This window comes from Pleurodeles waltl, chromosome 2_1, assembly GCF_031143425.1.
Source record: "Pleurodeles waltl isolate 20211129_DDA chromosome 2_1, aPleWal1.hap1.20221129, whole genome shotgun sequence".
NCBI lineage: Eukaryota > Metazoa > Chordata > Amphibia > Caudata > Salamandridae > Pleurodeles > Pleurodeles waltl.
The window spans coordinates 19,270,680-19,292,138 of record NC_090438.1 but is presented as its reverse complement, the minus strand read 5'-3'; the positions used below and the strand labels follow the sequence as shown (position 1 = coordinate 19,292,138).

Sequence of the window (21,459 nt, the reverse complement as noted above, 5' to 3'; positions counted from 1 at the left end):
CCACATGGCTCAATTTCAACTGCGTCACACAGGCCTAGGCCTTGCATAGCCACTCAGACACGCCATTCACTGCATTGAGAATCGTTTACTGTGCAAGCTGTGAGTACGTACCTGTGGGTTGCTTGACTGTGTGCTCCATGTTGTCCTTCCTAGGCACCGTCCGCTGGGTTTGGCGAGGAGACGGATGAATCCTCCCGTGTACAGGCCGCTGGTGGACCTGTCGACAATGGAAGCACGCCACATTATCCTGACCTACCGGCTTGACCGTGCCACTATACATGAACTGTGTGCCCAGCTGGAGCCCGACCTGATGTCCCCCATCCGCCAACCCACAGGGATTCCCCCTCTGGTGCAGGTCCTGTCAGTACTCCACTTCTTGGCAAGTGGGTCATTTCAGACAACAGTGGGAATTGCTTCTGGGATGTCTCAGCCCATGTTTTCGAAGGTGTTATCCAGAGTGTTGTCGGCCCTGATGAAATACATGAGGAGCTACATCATTTTCCCTGAGGTGGGCGAATTGGCTGCAGTGAAGGGTGATTTCTATGCCCTTGGACATATTCCCAACGTCATTGGTGCCATTGATGGGACCCATGTGGCTTTGGTTCCCCCAAGAGACAGGGAGCAGGTGTACAGGAACAGAAAAAGTTACCATTCCATGAACATCCAGGTGGTGTGTTTGGCTGACCAGTACATCTCGCATGTAAATGCCAAATTCCCAGGGTCAGTGCATGACGCCTACATCCTAAGGAATAGCAGCATCCCTTACGTGATGGAACAGCTAGAGAGACACCGTGTATGGCTATTGGGGGACTCTGGGTACCCCAACCTGTCGTGGCTACTGACCCCAGTGAGGAATCCCCGGACCAGGGCAGAGGAACGGTACAATGAGGCCCATGGGCGTACTAGGAGGGTGATCGAACGCACCTTCGGCCTCCTAAAGGCCAGGTTTCGGTGCCTGCATATGACAGGTGGATCCCTAATGTACTCACCTAAGAAGGTGTGTCACATCATCGTGGCCTGCTGCATGCTTCACAACCTGGCTTTGCGCCGCCAGGTGCCTTTCCTGCAGGAGGATGGTCGAGACGGTGGTGTTGTGGCAGCTGTGGAACCTGTGGAGAGTGACGAGGAGGAAGACGACGGGGCTGAAACAGACAACAGGGACAGAATCATTGAACAGTACTTCCAATAGGACACAGGTAACAATTCAAACATAATTTAGTAAATGTGTACTACTCTCCTGCATCTCTGCTGCCTGTCTATTTGCCCCAGTGTATGATGACTGAGTTGTGGCTTTTCCCTCCCTATTTCAGATCTGGGGTCCCCACTACGAGTCCTGTGCTTCGTTTCCCCATGGACTACAGCTTTGTGGCAGCTGTTTGTTGACTTCACTATGTACAAGGACATATTTGCACTGTCATGTCAATTACAATATTTTGAAATCACAGCCAGACTCCAGATAGTTTTGTGCAAAATAGGTGTTTATTTCAGTGCTCAAAATGGGATGGGTGGTTTCAAGTGGGTGGGGGCTATGGTGAAGGAATGTCCATGGCAGAGTCCAGAGTAACAGTCACACAGGTGCATTGTCCAGAGGCCTGTGGAGAGATGGAGCATGGGCAGTTCAAGGATGGACAGGGTGACAATGTGGGACAGTGGGATGACATCAGGTAGTATCCTTTGCTGGCGGGGGTCTTGACATCCTACTCTGTCTTCTTGCGAGATCTCAGGGCCCTCTTGCGGGGTGGTTCTTCTCCTGCAGGAGGTGGGGGTCTGGTGGGCTGCTGTTGTGCGGGGGCCTCCTGTCCACTAGCGCCGGCGGAGGTGGTTGGCTGTTCTTGGTCCAGGCTAGTGGCAGGGGCCCTTTGTTGTTGTTGAGTGTCCATCCTGGTGTTGATGAGGTCCTGCAGCAGCCCTACCATGGTAACCAGGGTGGAGGTGAGGGCTCTGATGTCCTCCCTGTACCCCCGATAGTGTTCCTCCTGCAGTACCTGGATCTCCTGGAACCGGGCCAGTGCCGTCGCCATCGTCTCCTGGGAGCGGTTGTATGCTCCCATGATGGTGGTGAGGGCCTCGTGGAGAGTGGGTTCCCTGGGCCCGTCCCCACCCTGTCGCACAGCTGCCCTCCGAGTTGCCCTGTTTCCCTGGGCCTCTGCCCCCTGGCCGGTGTGCCCACTACCACTGCCCCCAGGTCCCTGTTGTTGTTGGGGTGGTGGGTTATCCTGGGTGCCCTGTAGTGGTAGACACACCGCAGATTGACGCGCCCTGGAGACAGAGGCATGGGCCCGCTGGGTGGGAGCTGTGCTGGTGTTCCCAGAGGGGTTTGGGTCTGTAGTGGCCTGTGCCTGTGTGAGGGGAACCGACTGTCCAGAGGTCCCCGATGGTCCGGGCTGGTCATCAGTGTCCAGGTCGACAGAGCTGCTGTCATCGCTGACGGCCTCTTGGGTGGGGGGTGTGGAGAATTCTGGGCCCTCCGTGGTGGTGTGTTGACGGTTGGGTCCTGCAGGGGTATAGAGGTATGGTTATAGTTTCAATGTGTGGCATATGGGTGTATCTGTGGGTTCCCGTGTCCCCAAGTGCTGGCATTCGTGTGTGGGGGCTTTGGTGAGGGTGGCTTGTGGGGGGGATGTGTATATGCATTGGGCATGCTTTGGTGATGGGTGTCCATGCTTAGTGACGCATGCAGGCCTAGGTTTTGGGATGTGTGGGTTGTGATGGTGAGACATTGGCAGGGAATAGGTGTGCTGGGGGTGGGGGTGAGGATGGTGGTGGGTGTGAGGATGGTGGTGGGGGTGAGGATGGTGGTGGGGGTGAGGGTGGGGGTGAGGATGGGGGTGGGGGTGAGGTGGGGTTCGAGGATGGGGGTGAGGGTTGGGGTATGATTTGGCATGCAGGTGGGGGGGAAGCAGTAGTGAAGCTTCAACTTACCAGAATCCATTCCTCCGCCGACTCCTGCGAGGCCGTCAGGATGCAGGATGTTCAAGACTTCCTCCTCCCATGTTGTAAATTGTGGGGGTTGAGGTGGGGGTCCTCCGCCAGTCTTCTGCACGGCGATGTTGTGCCTGGATACCATGGAACGCACCTTCCCCCGTAGGTCGTTCCATCGCTTCCTGATGTCTTCCCGATTCCTGGGGTGCTGTCCCACAGCGTTGACCCTGTCGACAATCCTCTGCCATAGCTCCGTCCTCCGGGCAATGCTGGTGTATTGGATCTGTGTGCCGAAGAGCTGGGGCTCTACCCGAACGATTTCCTCCACCATGACCCTGAGTTCTTCGTCTGAGAAGCGGGGGTGTCTTTGGGGTGCCATGGAGTGGTGTGTATGATGGGTGGGGTGGAGTATGTGAAGTTAAGTGTGTTGAGTGTGGTGGTGTGTGTTGTTTTGTGTGTGGATATTGTGTCGGTGATGGTGTAGTGTGCCTCTGTGTGATGGTATTCTGTGATCGCTGATGTGTCTCTCAGTGCTTCTTTTCGGATTTTGGTCGAAGGGGTTTGTGGGTGATGTGGGTGTGTGTTTTATATTGTATTGTGTGTGTGGGAGTGGTGTGTGTATGTGTATCAGGTGTGTGGAATTCAAATCGGCCAATGTGGCTGAGTTTTGTTCGTTTGTGTGTATTCTGACCGCGGCGGTGTGTACCGCCAATGGAAAACCGCGTTTGAAAGACCGCCGCGTGGATTCGTGGGTCGTAATGGCATGGGCGTATTTCTGTTGGCGTGACGGTGGAGGTTTGGTCACCTCCACTTTTCCGCCGACCGCTGGTCTGGCGGTCTGTTGTGGCTGTCGGATTTTCGGAGGTTTGGCTGCTGCGGGTCAGAATGACCGTGGCGGGTTACCGCGACCGCGGCGGAATTATGGAGGATTTCTGACCGGCGGTAGGCGCCTTTTACCGCCGAGGTCAGAATGACCACCATAGTGTGGACAACCCTTTGCTGTAAAACGTGTCCAACCAATTGCAGCACATTGTGATGTAGCACTTGAACAGCAACTCTGGCAAAATAGGTCAGACTTGGAACCTTTCCTTTTTGGGCGGATGGCTGCCACGAACTCAAAGAATCCCACTCCCTGCACAAAAGAAAAAGGGACGAGTTCCCACGCGAACATTTGTGCCAACATGTCATTGGGTGGTTGCGGTCGTAGGGCCTCTCCTGCCTAAACATGTCCATGACAGTAGCCTGGATTTTCTTCTTTTCTGGGGCCACTGACACAGGTGACTTTTGAGATGTAGGTGGTGATAGACACAATGTGGGCTGTGGTACAGTCACCGTAATCCATGGTGTCTCCATCTGACTTTGAGGTCCTCATTTACAAGCCCTTTGTGCCACCCTTGTATCTTTTTGTGACACAATGGTGGCAATAGCAGTGTACGTCACTTATATGTTTAAGGTACTTATACGTATATATTTATATATTTACAAACTGACCCACTGGGCCCAATGCATCAGTTTGTAAAGCCCTATGCAGGTTAGGCGTGCTAATGGGAAAAGCCACGTTGAACTAACACAGTGAAATTCACAACATTTCACTGCATCATTCTGTTACTTCACTTTGTCAAAAAATGTACTGCCTGCTTAGAGCAGGCATACAATTGGTGCAGGGCTTTTCTCTATGAGAGACTCATCACATTGCTGGAGATGCACCAGTTTAACAACCCTAGTCTAGCAATACTTGAATTTAGCACCAGCAGATGCATCTGAATTCCTTATGGATCTGTGAAAACATGTGCCATTGGGCTCTGCATTGTAAATACAAGGCATCCATGGTGTTGTTAGGGGGTGTGGGGGAAGTGCACAAATTCTGATGCATTAGAGGTGATTCATCAGATTTTTGTAAATGAGGCCCTGGGTATTCCTGTGTGATTGTGAGGTTGCTGAGGCGGTTGATTTTAGTTCATTGCTGGGGACAGGGCTGCTTTGCATGAGGATGTCACCATCTTCTTCCTCACCTTCCACCATTATTTGACCAGCAGTATGTGTTGTTTCCCAGCTCTCCTCACTTTCACCAGCCAACCACGTTCAACAACTTTTATAAGGTGCTCCTCCAACTGGATTGCATGATGTTTTTTCATATGGGTTGTCTGGACTCCAGTGCCATAGTGTGAACTGGACCTAGGTGAGAGTGTCATTGCCGCTCTGCAGTGCATACTTCTATTGAGGTAAAAGTTGGTGCAGGTCTCTGCTGGCGGCTTACAAATATGGGGGCTGGAGGTGATGGCTGTGCCAGATACTTTGGAGCAGGTTGGATAGTAATGTTGAGTTTTTCTGTACCAGCTTCCACAATGACTGCCTCATCATCATCATCATCCCCTTCCATGATTCTAAAGCTTTCTGGAACTTTTCTTTTCCCTTGCCTAACTTGGTATCACCCAGACTCTGCAGGGGGTCCATTCCATGTCCCTATCACCCTCATCAGAAGTGGTGCTTGGAAGAAATGGTGGAATAGTACCTTTACTTTTTCTTGCTGGAGATCTGGGAGCCATTGATTCTGCAAAAGGAGGTTCTTGCTTGGCAGGAAGCTTGATCACCTGTTCTGCTCCAACTTCAGGAAGATCTGCTATTGCTGGATGTGGCTGCTTTCCACGTTGCTTTGTTTCTTGAAACAAGTGGGTACTACTTTGAGAAAGGGACAAATCAAGTTCAACATCACTGCTTGTCGATGTTGCAATTATTGCAGTGGCTGCCTCACTGACAGACATGGTCTTAGGTTTAGGTTGGGGTGTTCTCTGATGCAGGAGTGTTGCTCCCAGGTTCCTCCCTAGAGGATGGTGTGGCAGGCACAAGTCTTCAGAAAAACAATAAGGTTGGCATGCTACTGGTGGAAAGCTGCTTCTTCTCACTGACCACTTTCTTGTGGGCAACTTTCTTTGGGGCCATCGAAAAGCTCTCAGTTGACAGTGGCACTAAGCTTCCCTATGTGGAAGAGATTGGAGTACTGACCTAACTCTACAGGCCTCCTCATTGGCAGTACTGTGGGTGATATGACGTCTCTTCCCTACTTAAAAGCAACCAAGCAAGAAAAATATGTAGTTGTTGAAATATGGCATTGTTGTAGGTTGAAATAGTAAAAACAAATGCAATATTAGTGAGGCTGGCTACTCATGTGATAAAATCGATTTAATCAATAACTGTAAATTTTAACCACAGCAACACACTATACAATTTAATTTCAAATCAGACAGAATAGTGTGCAGCTATTTGTTTTATCTCCATCTATTTTGAAAGAAGATACCTGTGGTGGTCATAGGGAAGTGCATGGGTAAATGGAATAATCCTCAAATCACCTAAGGCTGCAAAGTGGCCCAGGGGAAATGGATTAATCATTGAAAAAATTAATTATGCTGCTGATATGTTTCAAGTGGATCACAGCCAGGGTGCCCAGTAGGAAATAGAATTATTATACACCTGAAGAAACAGAATATAATAAAAAACAAGAAATTAAAAAATAAAATACAAAATTAAAATTAAAAAAGACAAAAGAAAATGAAAACACCTAAAATAAAAAATAAAAAAAGTAAAATGAAATAAAAATTAAAATAAATAAAATAAAATATAAACTTAAATTAAACACATGATCAATAATTGCCAATGTTTTTATACAGGCCTATGGCAAAGGCACACTGGTTGGAAACACAGAATGGCTTCCAGCTACACGGCCAATCAACAACAAGGAGCAAGGGGGCATGGCAAACAAAAAACATGTGCAAGCCTATGGCAAAAGGACACTGGCTGGGATGCACAAAATGGCTGGCAGCCACATGGTCAAACAACAACAAAAAGGAGCTAGGAGACATAGCAAACAAAGAACACATGCAAGCCTATGGAAACATGACGCTGACTGGATGCACAAAATGTCTGCCAGCCACATGATCAAACAACAAGAACAAGGAGCAAAGAGGCATGGGGAACAAAGAACACATGCAAGCCTATGGCAATCGGACACTGGCTAGATGCACAAAATGGCTGCCTGTCACATGGTCAAACAAAAGGGAGGTATGTGGAACAAAGAAAAAATGCAAGTCAAAGGCAAAAACACACTGGCTAGGTGCACAAAATGGCTGACAGCCACATTGTAAAACAGCAATAACAACAAGGAGCAAGGAGAAGAAAGAAAATATGCAAGCCTATTGTAAAGACACACTGGCTGGATACACAAAATGGGCTCCAGCCACATGGTTAAACCACAGCTGCAAACAATGAGGCATGGAGAACAAAGAACACATGAAGCCTATGGACATAGACTACACAAAATGGCCCATGGCCACACAGCATGGAAAGCAAAGGCAAATGGTGGATAAAGACAAACACACGCACATCCACTGGCCAGAAGGAGGCATGTTGGTAACACTGAGGAAAACACTAACATTAATTCATCAATTCAAAAGGTGAAAATTAACTGAGCTATAAAACTTTCACAACGCACATCCTTCTATGCTATCAAATACTACCCGCAACATGTAAAATGAAATGCAAACAATAGCCACCATTTTAAATTAAATCCATTGTCATTCCTGCCCTAAATTAAGCTTTAAAAACATACACCATTGAAGCATTTCTTTCATACACTAATGACTACTAGTACTGGTCCTACTGGTTTGATGGCACTTTAAAAATGTATGACACATAGTAAAATAATATTGCAATTGTTCCCTAACATGTAGAAAAGGTACTAAGCTGTGTAATAATTTTTCTTTACAAAAGGTGAAAAATTAATGAATTGCAGAATAAATAATAACTATCTACATACATAAACTCCAGGCTACCCACAACTATACAATTTAAAAATCGAATTAAAGTACAAAGAAATACTGGTGCATGCCCAAGCACACCAACAACACCCTTATACAAAAGGTTTTGAATCTACTTGTGTGATTTCGCAAAAACATATATCCAACGGTATATTCAGGGGACAAAGAGAGTAATCATTCCACCTCGAAATCCAAGTGAAAAGTGATGAGGAGATGGACAATGCACAGGGAGAAGCCTGCTTGACAGGAACAGGAAATTGGGATCTCTGGGACACTTCCTTCCTGTTTGAAAAAAAAGGCTCTCACACTAAAAAACAACTTGAGGTTTCCATTGGAGAACAAAATCCATGAAAAACTCTACTTTTGACTAAATTTAGCAGCATCTCAAGTAGAAAATATACTCAAGTGAGTTTGTGGCAAATCTCACACATGCATACGAATTTGGGAATTCCGCTGGCAGAGCTCTATGCCTAAGCCTAATTGGCATAAAACAACAACACTAGCTGCTTGTCCAACAGTTTGTGGTGTCATGAAAAGTAGTGAATTCCAGTCAATTCCCCTCAAGAAGAAGGGTTTGCATAGTCCATCTGAATGATGGATTATAGCATTGATTCTGGCACAGATCCTGAATTCCCTGCACTAATAGTGTGCAATTCACATTATTTTGTCCAGTCTTATAATGACAACTTGCATTACTGGTGCATTAATGGATTCAGAGATGCAAAAGGGAATACTATCAAGCATGAACTGGTTTGGGAAAAGGCGACACATCTTTGAGATTTTCTGCAACGGGCTCATGTAATTCGTACATTGAGTCACCAACATATTATAATACACATTTCAAGGAATTCAATGGATGCTAAAGATGAAAAAGCAGTGGTTCAGACTGAGGTAGTAGTTGTGATGACTTGTTCACATATGAGGGTGTATGATGACATTATGGTTGCAGTCACTGCTTTACACAGTGGTGCTCCATTACCAAAAAATATCCAGCAAAATATTGATGAGTGATCAAAATATTCCCTTTGCTCTCATTCTCTGAGGGGGCGATCAAGTGATATTCAACCACGACTTCAGGCTACAGCTAATTATACCTGCACATGAGGGGTTGGATATGCGCATGGTGGTGTGGGGATAACAGTTTCTCTACTTCAGAAACTTTACTGGTGAAATGATCTATACAAGCAGATGAAACAATATGTCTCCACATATGACATTTGATAACAAATTTAAGTTCCACCTCCTCATGCCCATCACAGACACCCATCTTAGTTGCAAACAAACCCCTCCAATGTGTATACTTAGATCATTATGGACCTTTAAATTCTGATGGTGCATTTCAGTACATCCTACTACCATAGATTCATGTTATCGATTCCTATGGGTGTGGCTACGGTGATCAACTGATGCTTGAACCGGTAATAAAGATCTACAAGTCTATGTAGAGACATATGCAGTAGTGACATTGGCCTGCCTATCCTGTGTGTTCCTCTAAGGCTTACAGGGGTACTATGGGAACCCTGGGTGCTACTGTGCCTTACTCTTCTCCCTATTACCCTGAGGGAAACTCTGCAGTAAAAAGACAGAGCCATGACTTAAAGCAGTTCTTAATAGCTACAGTATTAGGTTCAAGCAGTAGTTGAATCCATCACTTGTATGGAGTCCATTGAGTTCTAAATAATCTGCTTAGAAGGTCTTTGGAAAGCTGTACTTCCTAAGAGGTCATTTTGGCATCCAGATGTATGCTCCGGATCTCAATAATCCTGACACAATGGCAGCAGATGTGCTTTTTGCCATAAATGTGTCATGAGGACCCTTTTTAATACCCCGATTGGGCCTCCTGTTTTAGCTTAGTTTTACATCTCTTGCTTTTATTCAAGTTATATACACATTTTATTCATGCTAGCAATACTGTCTTTGGGTAAGGGTTTTAGATGCTTTTATTAGTTTGCTTTATTCCGGGAAAGCAAAGTATGCGCTGCTCATTAATCAGCCTTTGTACCACACATACTCAGTATACTGTGTCCAAAGCTGTGAATTGCAGTACACAGTATGCCGACTTGTGTTGCTAGCACAGGAGCCAGCTTCTACCTCCAAGACACAGCACTAAATCAGAACTTTGGTCCCAAATGTGACATACAGAATTGTAGAAACTACACATTGCCCCAAAGGGGGTAGAGAGCATTCCGGTCATGATCATCCAAGGACATTTACTTCATGACAGGCAGTTTTGCTCGTGCTGATCTTACAGCTCCCTGAGAGGATTGCCATCTACATGACACACCAATTCCTGATTTTCTATCTAGGTATTTGGCTGGGGTTAATTTCTTAGGTCAAGACAGGCAGATGGTTACAGCCATCTAGGACAACACACATCATGGTGGGGAAGTTTATCTTCTTTACCTTGATTGTAATGTTAATTACATTGCTTTGTTTCATCTGCCAAATTATCACAGCACATGTTTTGTATACTTGATTGCAATTGTTTCAATACATGTATTGAAAAGTTATCTCACATCTTGTGTCTCGCTTTTGCATCCCTGAGTACCTGAGTGAGTGGATACAATCTGTTTCCACGGCTTTCCTCGGAGACAGAGTGCCATGTTCAGTTTGCAGTAATCACCACTTACCCTTATGGGTTCAGAGGTTTCGGTGAGACACTGTGAGCTAACCAGGAGTAAGGCTGTAATCTAGTACTGGTGTGGGTTGCTCCCAGTCTCCCACACTTTGGTCACATAGTCCTATTACTTAAATAGGAACCACATAACAAATGAATGTTTTGCTGTGTAACATGATTTACAAGACAATAGAAAGTTGTTGGATTTATTATAACAATCAGTTTGATGCCAAACTTCTGGGACTTTATTAATTAAAAATGATGGTGGTCATTATGACCCTGGCGGTCCTCCGACCGCCTGGGTTAACGTGGCGGTATCACCACCAACAGGCTGGCGGTGTTTACTGCCACATTATGAGTGTAGCGGGTTGGCCGCAGCCAACCCGCCAGTTCACAACTCATACCATCATGGCAGTATAACCTCCAGGCCGGAGATGTACATCTCCGACCAGACGGTCCACAGTGACGACGGTATTATGAGTCGGCCTACTACCATGGTTTCCACAGTGGTAGCATCGCCACGAAAACCATGGGGGTAGGACTACAGGTGACAGGGAATTATTTCCCTGTCATCGGTAGTCGGCTCTTCCACCCCTACCTAGTAAGATCCTGACCCCCTCAACCCCACTACAGTCACAGCGCCCACCACCCCCTACAGTCACAATGCCTCCATTCCCCTGCAGTCAAAGTGCTCCCATCCCCCTACAGTCACAGCACCACCCACCCTACCTACAGTCAGAGCGCCCCCATCCCCATCCTCACATGCCTGCACCCACATGCACCACGCATACACCCATTAACCTACTCATTCAGACAGGTATTCATTCACACTCATCCATACGTGCATTCACTCACACATACACGCATCTATACACGCAGTCGCTCACACATACTCACACGCATACACACTGACATGCAGACACGCACTCATTCACACACTCACACACACATTCATACACACAAGCATACACCAAACACACACACAACCCCCCACCCTCCCATGCCCCTCCCCTGTCGAACGCCTGACTTTCATTGTTCAGCGAGGAGTTCATCCGGCAGGGAACAGGAAGGGATGCTGCTACCGCCAGCAGTGCCCTGCCAGCAGGACACCGCCAGGCCGTATGTAGGGCCATAATACGGCTGGCGGTATCCTACTGCTGGGGCAGTGCAGGTGTTAGCACCGCCCAGGCTCCCAGACTGCCAGCATGAATACTGTGAGATTTCCACTCACAATGTGGCAGAAATCCGCCAGTGTCTATAATCTGACGGGCGGGAGACCGCCAGCACTCCGGTCTACTGGTGCCCGTGGCTTTGGGGGTCTCGGTGTGAGAATGCCAAAGTCATAATGGAGGCCAAAGTCTCCCCATGTTAGCTTATGGAGCCCATTCACAACAATCAGGGAAAGAAATTGCCTATTTTTCACTCACCAGGGCTTATAAAACATCTTTTATAAGGTCCCCGCTTATAGTTACACTGCTCCCAAACCTGGGAGCACCTGGGGCACACCTTAGTGGTGACTATGTAAAAATAAAGTAGTTTAAGACGTTGGAAATACTTTTAATTCCAAAGTCAACTTGGAGTTAACTTTAACTTAAAAGTAGCAAGCAAGGTATGCTTGCCTTTAATATTACACTGGGTAACTCAGCAGTGCACCTATGGGTGTATTACTTATGCTGTGGTCCCTAAACCTACATGCCCTACCATATACTAGGGACTTACAGGTAGGTTGGCATAGCGAATTAAAATTAGCGTAATTTTTATGATCATTTTAATGAGAGTACAGGCCCTGTGACTGTTTAGCAATGCCCGGGGCAACATCAGAGTCAGGAAAACACCAGCCTAAGTGGAAAATTGGGGCAAAAAGTCAGGGGGCTTGTGCAGTCAGTACAGTTTTCTTCCCCAGGACCCTCCCCCCCAGCCACACACCAGGAGACTTAGCCAAACCCTGAGAAGGTCTTCCTGGCTTGTCAGGCACGGAAGACAGTGAGGAAAACTGGCTGTCCTTTTGCATGGACTACACTGCCTCACATCCTCCTGTCATGGTCACTCGCTCTGGGCAGTGAACCATCCCAGCAGTAAAAGGGCCCATTTTAAACTGAAACTTCCATCTAGGGGGTCTTTCTCCTCTCTCTCTCTTGAAACGTAGGTAGTGAGTTACCCAGCTCCTCTATCCCTAACTTGCCAGGACAACACCTAGCTTACCCAAAGAAATTCTGCAGCACTTGAGTAACCTCAACATGACCAAAAGGGTCAGGGGGCCTACTATGCTTTTGGCCAAGTGCAGTGCTACCATGAAGGCCAGCATCCAGCACAGGCTACTGACAGTTGTCAGAACCCAGAAGCACACCCTGAGCTCTCCACTGACAGGTGGATGAGCTGCTTTAGGGGCAACTGTGGGGTCCTGCCACTCCTCTTGCTGTTTAGAGGGAGGGGTCACCACATCCTGTGGCAGACACCCTTCTTCGCCTCTCCCTTCTGTCAGTGTAAGGGCACCTCCCTACAGCTGGGCAGCATCCTGACTACTCAGGACTTCCTGGGGGTTAGGTGAGACCCGACCAGTGCCAACTCACTGGAACTCTCCTTAAGAGTGGCCTACCTTTCCTTTTCCTTTTCCCTTTTCTTGCGGATCCCTGTCTCCTAACTGTAGAGACTAGTTCTCTAGGACCTTGGGTTGGGGGGGTGCCCTGGGCAAACATTCTGTCTGGGATCAGACTCACCTCTAGGAGGTCGCTGCCCAGGATACAATCTAAGGGGAGGTCAACACTGACTACCACCCTAGAGCAGTAAAGGATACCCTCCCTCTCTAGGGAACCTATGGCTCCAGCTTTTGTGGTAACCTCACCTATGGCTATCCTGTCTCCCCTGGCCATACATGTCTGGGGACATCAACCAGGCACTCACTATAGTGTGACTGGCACGTGTATTTCTCAGTAGTAGTGATCCCATTGATCTGAATGGGGTAAAAGTGCCTATTCCCACTCTCAGGGATCACCAGCTTACCATCTGGACCTATCTCCCAGCCCAATGATATGAGGTCCTCAGCATCTGAGGAGTCCTTCTCTATGGCTACACTGGGGAGCCTAGTACTAACCACCTTCTTGGAACAGACTGCATCCTCCTTGAAGTGACTTGTCTGCTGACAGTCAAAGCAAGCCTTGTTGTCCAATAGCTTCTTTAACCCTGGGTGTCCCTGCCTCTGCTTGTCACAGGGGTACTGGGATTTACTTTCTCCCTTTTCAAGGTTCTGGGGTAAAGAGGGAGCCTCTGTGATGGGCTTACGACCTCCCTCTTTAGGTTTTTGGGGACCTAACCCCCCCCTTCCTGGATTCTACCCCTGGGACTTGACAACCCCTCTGGTTCTCAACCACTCATCAGCTGCCTCCCCCAGCTCTGTGGGGTTGGTCAGCTTAGAGTCCACTAGATGCTGGCGTAAAATCTCTGAGATACAATTGGTTAGGATGTGCTCCCTCATGCTCAAATTGTATAGCCCCTCATGAGTATGTTCTTTCTTACCCTGTTTCCAGCCCTCTAGTGCCTTAGTTGAGGTGTCTACAAAGTCGACCCAAGATTGGGTATTGTCCTTCTGGGTGTTCCTAAACTTCATCCTATACTGCCACGGGGTTGGGACCGAACTTTTGGATGAGGCACTTTTTCATATTGGTATTGGACTCTGTCACGGGCTACTCGTAGTTTGTGTCTTTGGCCCACTGGAACTGCAGAGAGGTCTTGATTTTTGGTTCTGCCTTGACCCAGGTAGGGACGGCCCTTTCTGATAGCCACGGTGCTGCGAATGGAAGAACACCAAAGGCAGTCGGTGCCCTCCAGAAGGAGTCCCAGAGGAAAAAACCCAAAAGGGAAAAACTCAAAGCCTCAAAGCAGGAACTCCCTGGAACAAAAAAGAAGTAAAAAGGTAAGTCTTCCAACAAGAAAAAATAATACTGAAGGAAGCTGGAACAGGCGAGAAAAATATAACTGGCAAAAAGTAGCAGGAGCGAAGATCACCACCAAAGGAAGTGTTGCAGCGCAAGGTGAACAAGAATCACTCACCTTTTATAGCCAAGCATAGGAAAGGACCAACAGGAAGTAGAAAGTCACCATATTGGATTGGAAACGGAACATATAGAGAAAAGACACCATGTTGAAAAAGGTTCCTAAAGCATGCAGGGAAAAAGAAGGCATGCTGGGAAGAAGAAAGAACATGGCAGCTGGATAAGTACATACATACAGGAGGAAAGGAAGAAAAAGAAAAGAAAGAAGGAAAAAAGGTCAGGCTACCAGGTAAGTGAGGGGTGTGGGGGAAGATGCCCAAAGAAATAGTGAGGGCACCCTGTGCCCAAAACTCGCAGAGACCCCATGCCCAAGTTGGGGCCTAGAGCGAAAAAATTGAGTACAGCCGTCTCAGACTCTGTATCATCCTCTTTTGGGGTCAACACCCTATCCCTCCCAGACACTGGAATCAAGTCCCCTGGGAAGTGATCCCCAGTACTTAGGCGTAACCATCTTCCTCTTGATAAGCAGGAACAACTGACTTGGGCAGTCTGGGACAAAACCCACCCCCCAGGGACACCTCAACTTCTATATCACTGCCACCATCTCTTTGTTTGCTCCTTGCCCACTTCTTCTTCTCTAGGGCCAACTTCTCTGCCTCCAGCGCTATGAGGGCTACCTCTCTATGAGGTCCAGTTCTGCTTCTTCTTGGGCTGATACCACAGCCACTTTTCATAAACCTACCACAGAGTCAGAAGATAAATCTTTGAACGAGGCCTCTCCCTCAGTGTAGCTGAGCCCGGCTCCATCGCAGTCAGCCTCAAATTTTGACTTTGTCCCGTCCAAGTGTGACCAGATGTCCTGATTGCTGTGTTTCCTTTATTGGGTTTTTGTCGTTTCAGTGTCATTTTAAAGATAAACATATATATTTTTATAAATTGGTTTTGAATTTTTAGTGTGTTTTGTGTTTTACTTATTCACTATTTTGTGATTTTTAAATGCTTTAAAATTTTAAATGCTGTCTCCTAAATTAAGCCTAACTGCTTGCTGCCAAGCTACCAAGGTTTGCGCTGGGATTAATTTATTGAGCCCTGACTGGATATAAATATATAGTCTATATCTAGATAGATAGATAGATAGATAGATAGATAGATAGATAGATAGATAGATAGATAGATAGATAGATAGATAGATAGATAGATAGATAGATAGATAGATAGGTATTTTTTTAGTTGTCTACTTAATACTGACCCTATTAAAAAATGGCCACATCAGAACATATAACTGGGCGACTTGTAAAAATTGTTTCCCTCTAAGTAAAGGTAAAATGTACTTTTGTTTCAAGGAACCACAATGTAGCTAAGCAAGGAAATGCCACTGACCCTCTCCCGGGACAAACAATCTCTTAGAATTGTTTAATTCTGTTTCAGGCCTTGGTTTGTCCATATCATAATCCACCTTAGTAAGGGGCAGAGTGCTAGCAGATCTGAAATAAAGGTCAAAACTAACTCTTCTTGGGCAATGTAAGAGGCTGTGGATTGGGGGACTGATAGTGAATGTCTCAGGAATATATTTTCCACAAGGTATAGCTCATTGGCCTCCTTATAGCCCCTGATATCACTTCCATAACTCACCAAGGAAACACTTTTTGATTGGTCGAGTGTGACCAGAGCCTTAACTGCCCTTGCTTTTAGGTAAATAGAAAAATCAAAAACAGATCCCACTGCTCTGCCCATTTCTTTTGGCCCTCACTAACATGGCCCAGGAGCCCTTATCATCGAACATGACCCTTTCATAGGGTTAATTTTGATTAACAACACAAAAGAATGATGGACGGAATGCTGACAATGCAAACACTCTCCCCCAGTCACAGATCTGGGTTTAATCCATCGTTTTTTTGCTGCCCATGCCATTCCAGTTTGGACCCAGCCATATGCAAATCAGTCTCGACCCTGTTCCCCATGGGAACAGTCCAGCCCGAACTGCCAGGCCAGGTCTTCCCTGGACTGGAAACAAGCATCGTGGGACCGGTTTCGGGGTTTCACCCCTCATCAGCCAGGCTAGCTTGAATCCAGTGGCATGGGAAGCACGGGACCCACGTCTGGGCATACCCTTCCCACTTAGGGCGACATTAACAACACAAAAGAATGATGGACGGAATGCTGACAATGCAAACACTCTCCCCCAGTCACAGATCTGGGTTTAATCCATCGTTTTTTTGCTGCCCATGCCATTCCAGTTTGGACCCAGCCATATGCAAATCAGTCTCGACCCTGTTCCCCATGGGAACAGTCCAGCCCGAACTGCCAGGCCAGGTCTTCCCTGGACTGGAAACAAGCATCGTGGGACCGGTTTCGGGGTTTCACCAGAAGAGTGAAGGAATCTCCCTTGGGGTGAAGGAGTCACTCCCCTGCTGCAGCAGGCACCTACTTTAACAACAACCGGCTGCCTGGATCCCCTCTCCTGCTCAGCTGCATGAATCCTGCATCACTGGTGGTAGACTGAAGTGGTCCCGACAGTCCTCATGTCCAACTGTCCAACTTAGGTGGAAGTAAGAGCTTGCCTCCCCACGCAAGACAGTACCCCTCTTCACCGCATGTTTTGCAGTTGCCAAGGCGTATTGGCATCTTTCCACGAAGTTCTTCATGCTTCTTGCAGCTCTGGCCCCTAGCACTCTATCCTGCAACATACAGCTTCCTGAGTGGCAGCATGGGAGCCTTTGTTGTCATGCTGGATGGACCCCTTTTGCACCTTCCTTGTCCCAGTGCTGTAGGACTCCTGTGCATGCTGCCTGGTCTTCTCTGGGCTCTCTGAGTTGCTAAGAGCACCCTTTAACTCTTCCTCCTGGGTAAAGTCCACCTGGTCCTTCCCGTTTCCAGGCAGCGCCATTTTCCTCTAACCGCGAGCTGTGTGTGTGCCCAGGCCTGTTGGCGGACTCCAGCGGCACAAACCAGACTGCAATCCTCCATCTAGTGTGGGAAATCACTTGCACCAACTAGGAACCCAACTCTGTCTTCTTGGGTGCAATACTGACTGGTCTTCCTCACTGGTGGTTCTTCTTTTGCACCTTCATCTGAGTTATCAAGGGATCCTGTTCTCCCTGGACCCTTCTGTGCTTCTTGGACTTGGTCCCCTTCTTCCTCAGGCCCTCAGGTCTAGGAATCCACTGTTGGTGTCTTGCAGTCTCTTCTGGTTCTTGCATAATCCTTCTTTTTGTTTGTCTGTGTGCTCTGGGAAAGTTACTCTGTTTTACTCCTGCTTTCCTGGGCACTGGGGTGGGTTCTAGTATTTACTTTTGGGGTTTCGTAGTACTTCCAGCTTCCTACACTTGCCTAGGTGGGAGACCAACTTTCGCATTCTACTTTCTTAGTTTGTGGTTTGTGCTCCTCCAAGCCCATTTCAAACTATTGTGATTTTCAATAATTGCACTGTTTTCTAACTCTTTTTATGCCTTTTTCTGCATACTAGGTTATAAAAGTTGTGCATTGCTTACCTCCTAAGGGAGTATAGTATCTATGCTATTTTTGGTATTTGTGTCACCAGAGTAAAGTGCATTTATTTTTGTATCAATTAGTATTTTCTTTCAGGTGTGTGAGTACTAAATGACTAGACTAGGTATTGCATGGGCTTCACATTTCTTCAAGATAAGCCTTGACTGCTCATCCACAGCTACCTCTAGAGAGCCAGACTTCTAGATACTGCCTACAGTACACTAATAAGGGATAACTGGACCTGGTTCAATGTACAAGTACCATAGGTACTCATTACAAACCAGGCCAGCCTCCTACAACACAAACCTCCAACCAATAGACATGCCCTTAGTCTTAAAATACATTCTTCCTCTAAAATCCTATTGCCAAAATTCAAAGGGTGAATAATTTGGGGTCCTTTCCTACCAAATTGAATGAAAGGGATATGTCTCTTATCGAGCTGTCAATGCACTGAGTAGTCTATTTATGAGCTGGTTTGTGTTACTCTTGTGCCACACAACATGGTGCAAGGCCACTTTGCATTACCCTGAGTGGCTTCATCAATTTCGAGTACGGCAGCGCACCACAAATTGCTGCAATGACTTACTCTGCCCTGGGAAGGCATTCCATGTATGTTACATGATTGTTTACCCTCAACTCCCATGTTCCAGATTTACCAGAACTGGTAGACGTGAGAATGTGCTAAAAGTATCTTTATTTCTCCTTGTTACTTTCTCTTTCTATGTGTGCTGTATTCTGCAGCACTCATAGAAAGAGGAATATTACTCTCAGGATGTTTTTATGCAGGAAGGTGTCCCTTTCTGCACAAAAATATTCCTGCATGCAACACCATGGTGCAAGGGTGACTGCATTGGTGCTGGGCTGCCAAAAGTGTAATAGTGCAAGGGAAAAGGCAGAAATGCGCTGCATTGCCTCAGATTCTTGCCCTTTCCCTTTCTCGCATTGCAGTGCAGCAAGTTTACTTGTGTGCTTCACTACTTGACATCCCCATAATATGCCCCTAAGTGGCCATTTTTCATTCTTCCCCTGAAACCAACCCGATTGACGGGACCCAATGGGGCTGCAGCTGTCTTTGAGTTGCTTGTGTTTAATTTCAGAAAGGATCTGGCTTGGCAGTTTGGGCTGGACTTGTCATACTGAAGCAGTACCAAGTCTACTTTGCAGATGGGTGGGAACTAATATGAATTGGCACGGTGAGAAAAGATCAATGGGTCTGAACACTACCCAGAGCAATTGCTAGTGGTTAGACAAACTGCAAACATTAATCTTATTATGTTTTGTGTGTTTGCTGACATGGTGGTGTCTGCAACCTTTTGTGAGAGCTTGATCCCTTTTTTTAATGTCCACGGGTCTCATGCATGCCAGAATCAGCAGCGCCTTACACACACAGTAGTGGCCCTTATTAACCATGCATCAAGCAAGTGTTTCTACTTGGACTGAGATCCTTATTTGCTTTGAATAAAAGGCCTCACATATTACGCTCTAAATAGGATGAACTGTGCAAGGTGCTTCCTCGGACAGCCCCCTACTCCATCGGCCATCAGAAGTAGCTTGCTGTTTTGAAAAGGCACCATTGCTGGAAGGCTGGTGGTCCTCCCAATTCCAAATATGGTAGGCAGATCCTCATTTTGTTGGATAGAATACTCCTTCTCATCAAATACATGACAATACATTAGAATTATGTTTCTGAAGTTGATATGAAAAAATATCACAAAAAGTACAACTATTTTATATTTTATTATGTATTATCAATTATTACAAGCGATATATAGAAATCCTTAAAAGTAATTCAATTGTATTTTAATAAAATAAAACATAATTTATTTTTTGATCATATTTAAAAAATACATTAAATAATATGTTTAACTATTTTAAATAGTTTTGTTTAATTATTTACTATATGGTTTTCTTGTAAGACCCTACCTTTTTTATTTTCTGTGGGAGGGTGTTAAATGTCATTGGTTGGACTTGTGTGGTGCTGAACTAGCAATGCCTTTTTGTGGCAACAGTACATTTTCTCTCATACATTTGCTCCCCTCCGTGTTTCATGCGGTGTAGACACTCATATTTTTTTAACTCCCAAAGTTATAAAATACCCAAAATTGTAAGGGTAAAGTTCGTAGTGGTAGATTTACCTTTGTAAATTAGGCCTACAATGTCCAAATATAACACAACATTTACATTTGTAATAATAGAAAATCAACTGCCCTATACAGAAATGTGGCAGGGAGACTGACCTTAAAATGTGCCCTTGAACGTGCAATATTAATGCTTGCGCAAGCTAAAGGGTATGGGGGGCCTATGTTTTATGTATGATGTGATTTGATTCTAGTTTATGCAATCTATAGTAGAAGATACTCAGGTATAATTGTATTATCATGAAATAGTGAAATAAAATAGTCATAAAAAGAACTAACCAAATACGCTTCTATACATGAAACAGAAGGATTTCAATGGTTCTTGTATTTATTGGACCAGACCTGTAATACAATTGGCCCCATCTCAGTTTCTAGTGAATTCTTTACATTGAGTTGAGGAAACAACCTCTTGTGTCAATTTCAATTTTCTAATCTTGAAATCTATATTATTTGTGCAACAATAGCAACAATATGTTGCAACATTGCCACTCATCTTGCTTTTCAACACACAATGTACAAGACACTATGAATAAATGGCAAATATTTATATACTTTGCAATGTACTTTTAGTTGTCAATGTGTTGTTGCCAAAAGCACAATACTTTACATGTGATCACTCTGTCAATTGTTATTCCCACATTTGATTTCACTAACGACATCAATTTGCAAAAAATATATGGATCATTCTTGTCTTTAAATAACCAAAACCGGTGGAACAACTAATGCACTGAAAGCAAAGAAGCTCTCATAATTGTTTTCAGAGTTCAATACATAAACATTAAACTTATATCTGTACAAAAGTAATGCTTCTCCAAGCACCCAAAATTACATAACAGTTGTTATAGAAAACATAACATGAATACACATGAATTTTACATACCTGAGGTAAAGAATCTGTTGAATAAAGGTAATATACGGGTAATCGAGTCATGAAAGAAGGGAGAATCCTTTGCATGATATATACTGATCACCTTAGTTGGATCTAAGTGTTGATCATGGAGCTCTTTCAGCTCAGACAATGATGCCATTTTCAACTATGCCAATGTTCAAACTGTACTTCTTCTTTCTGTGCATCTACACTTATATTAACTAATATAAATATTGCAAATTATTGAGTCGCATAAGTCAATTTGATTTGCATGTGCTCTAAACCTCATTCCAAATTCTATTCTTCTTTGAAGTCAGCTGAGTGAAGCTCATAAAATTGATCATTCTGTTTGTAAAACATAATGCTGCTTGGTACAACAAAGATACTACTGTAAACACAATGTTTGTAAAAGTCCTTAAAAACATGCACTTGCAGCTATTCACTCTTTGAACAAGCTTGGCATTGGGCTTTTTGATTTAAGTTATTTTTCTATTGTGGAATGAATCTAATTAGTATCACAAAAATACTCAAAACTTAAACTTTAACTGTGTGAATTCCTGCTCAGCCCCTCATACCTATGCCCCAAGCAGCAGACAGCCAACAATGTTAAGGTAAATGTAAGTTA

At 45.6% G+C, this 21,459-nt stretch overlaps 1 protein-coding gene across 1 annotated transcript in view; it reads right to left on the bottom strand.

Annotated features, from left to right (window-relative positions):
• The window catches only part of LOC138258060 (nicotinamide N-methyltransferase-like), a 108,102-nt gene extending 87,079 nt beyond the window's left edge, over nt 1–21,023 (bottom strand). The window contains exon 1 of the mRNA XM_069205914.1: nt 20,847–21,023. Coding sequence (XP_069062015.1) covers nt 20,847–20,994 — 148 coding nt within the window. The 5' untranslated portion in view covers nt 20,995–21,023. The remainder of the gene's footprint in view (nt 1–20,846) is intronic.
• Nucleotides 21,024–21,459: the final 436 nt, after the last annotated feature.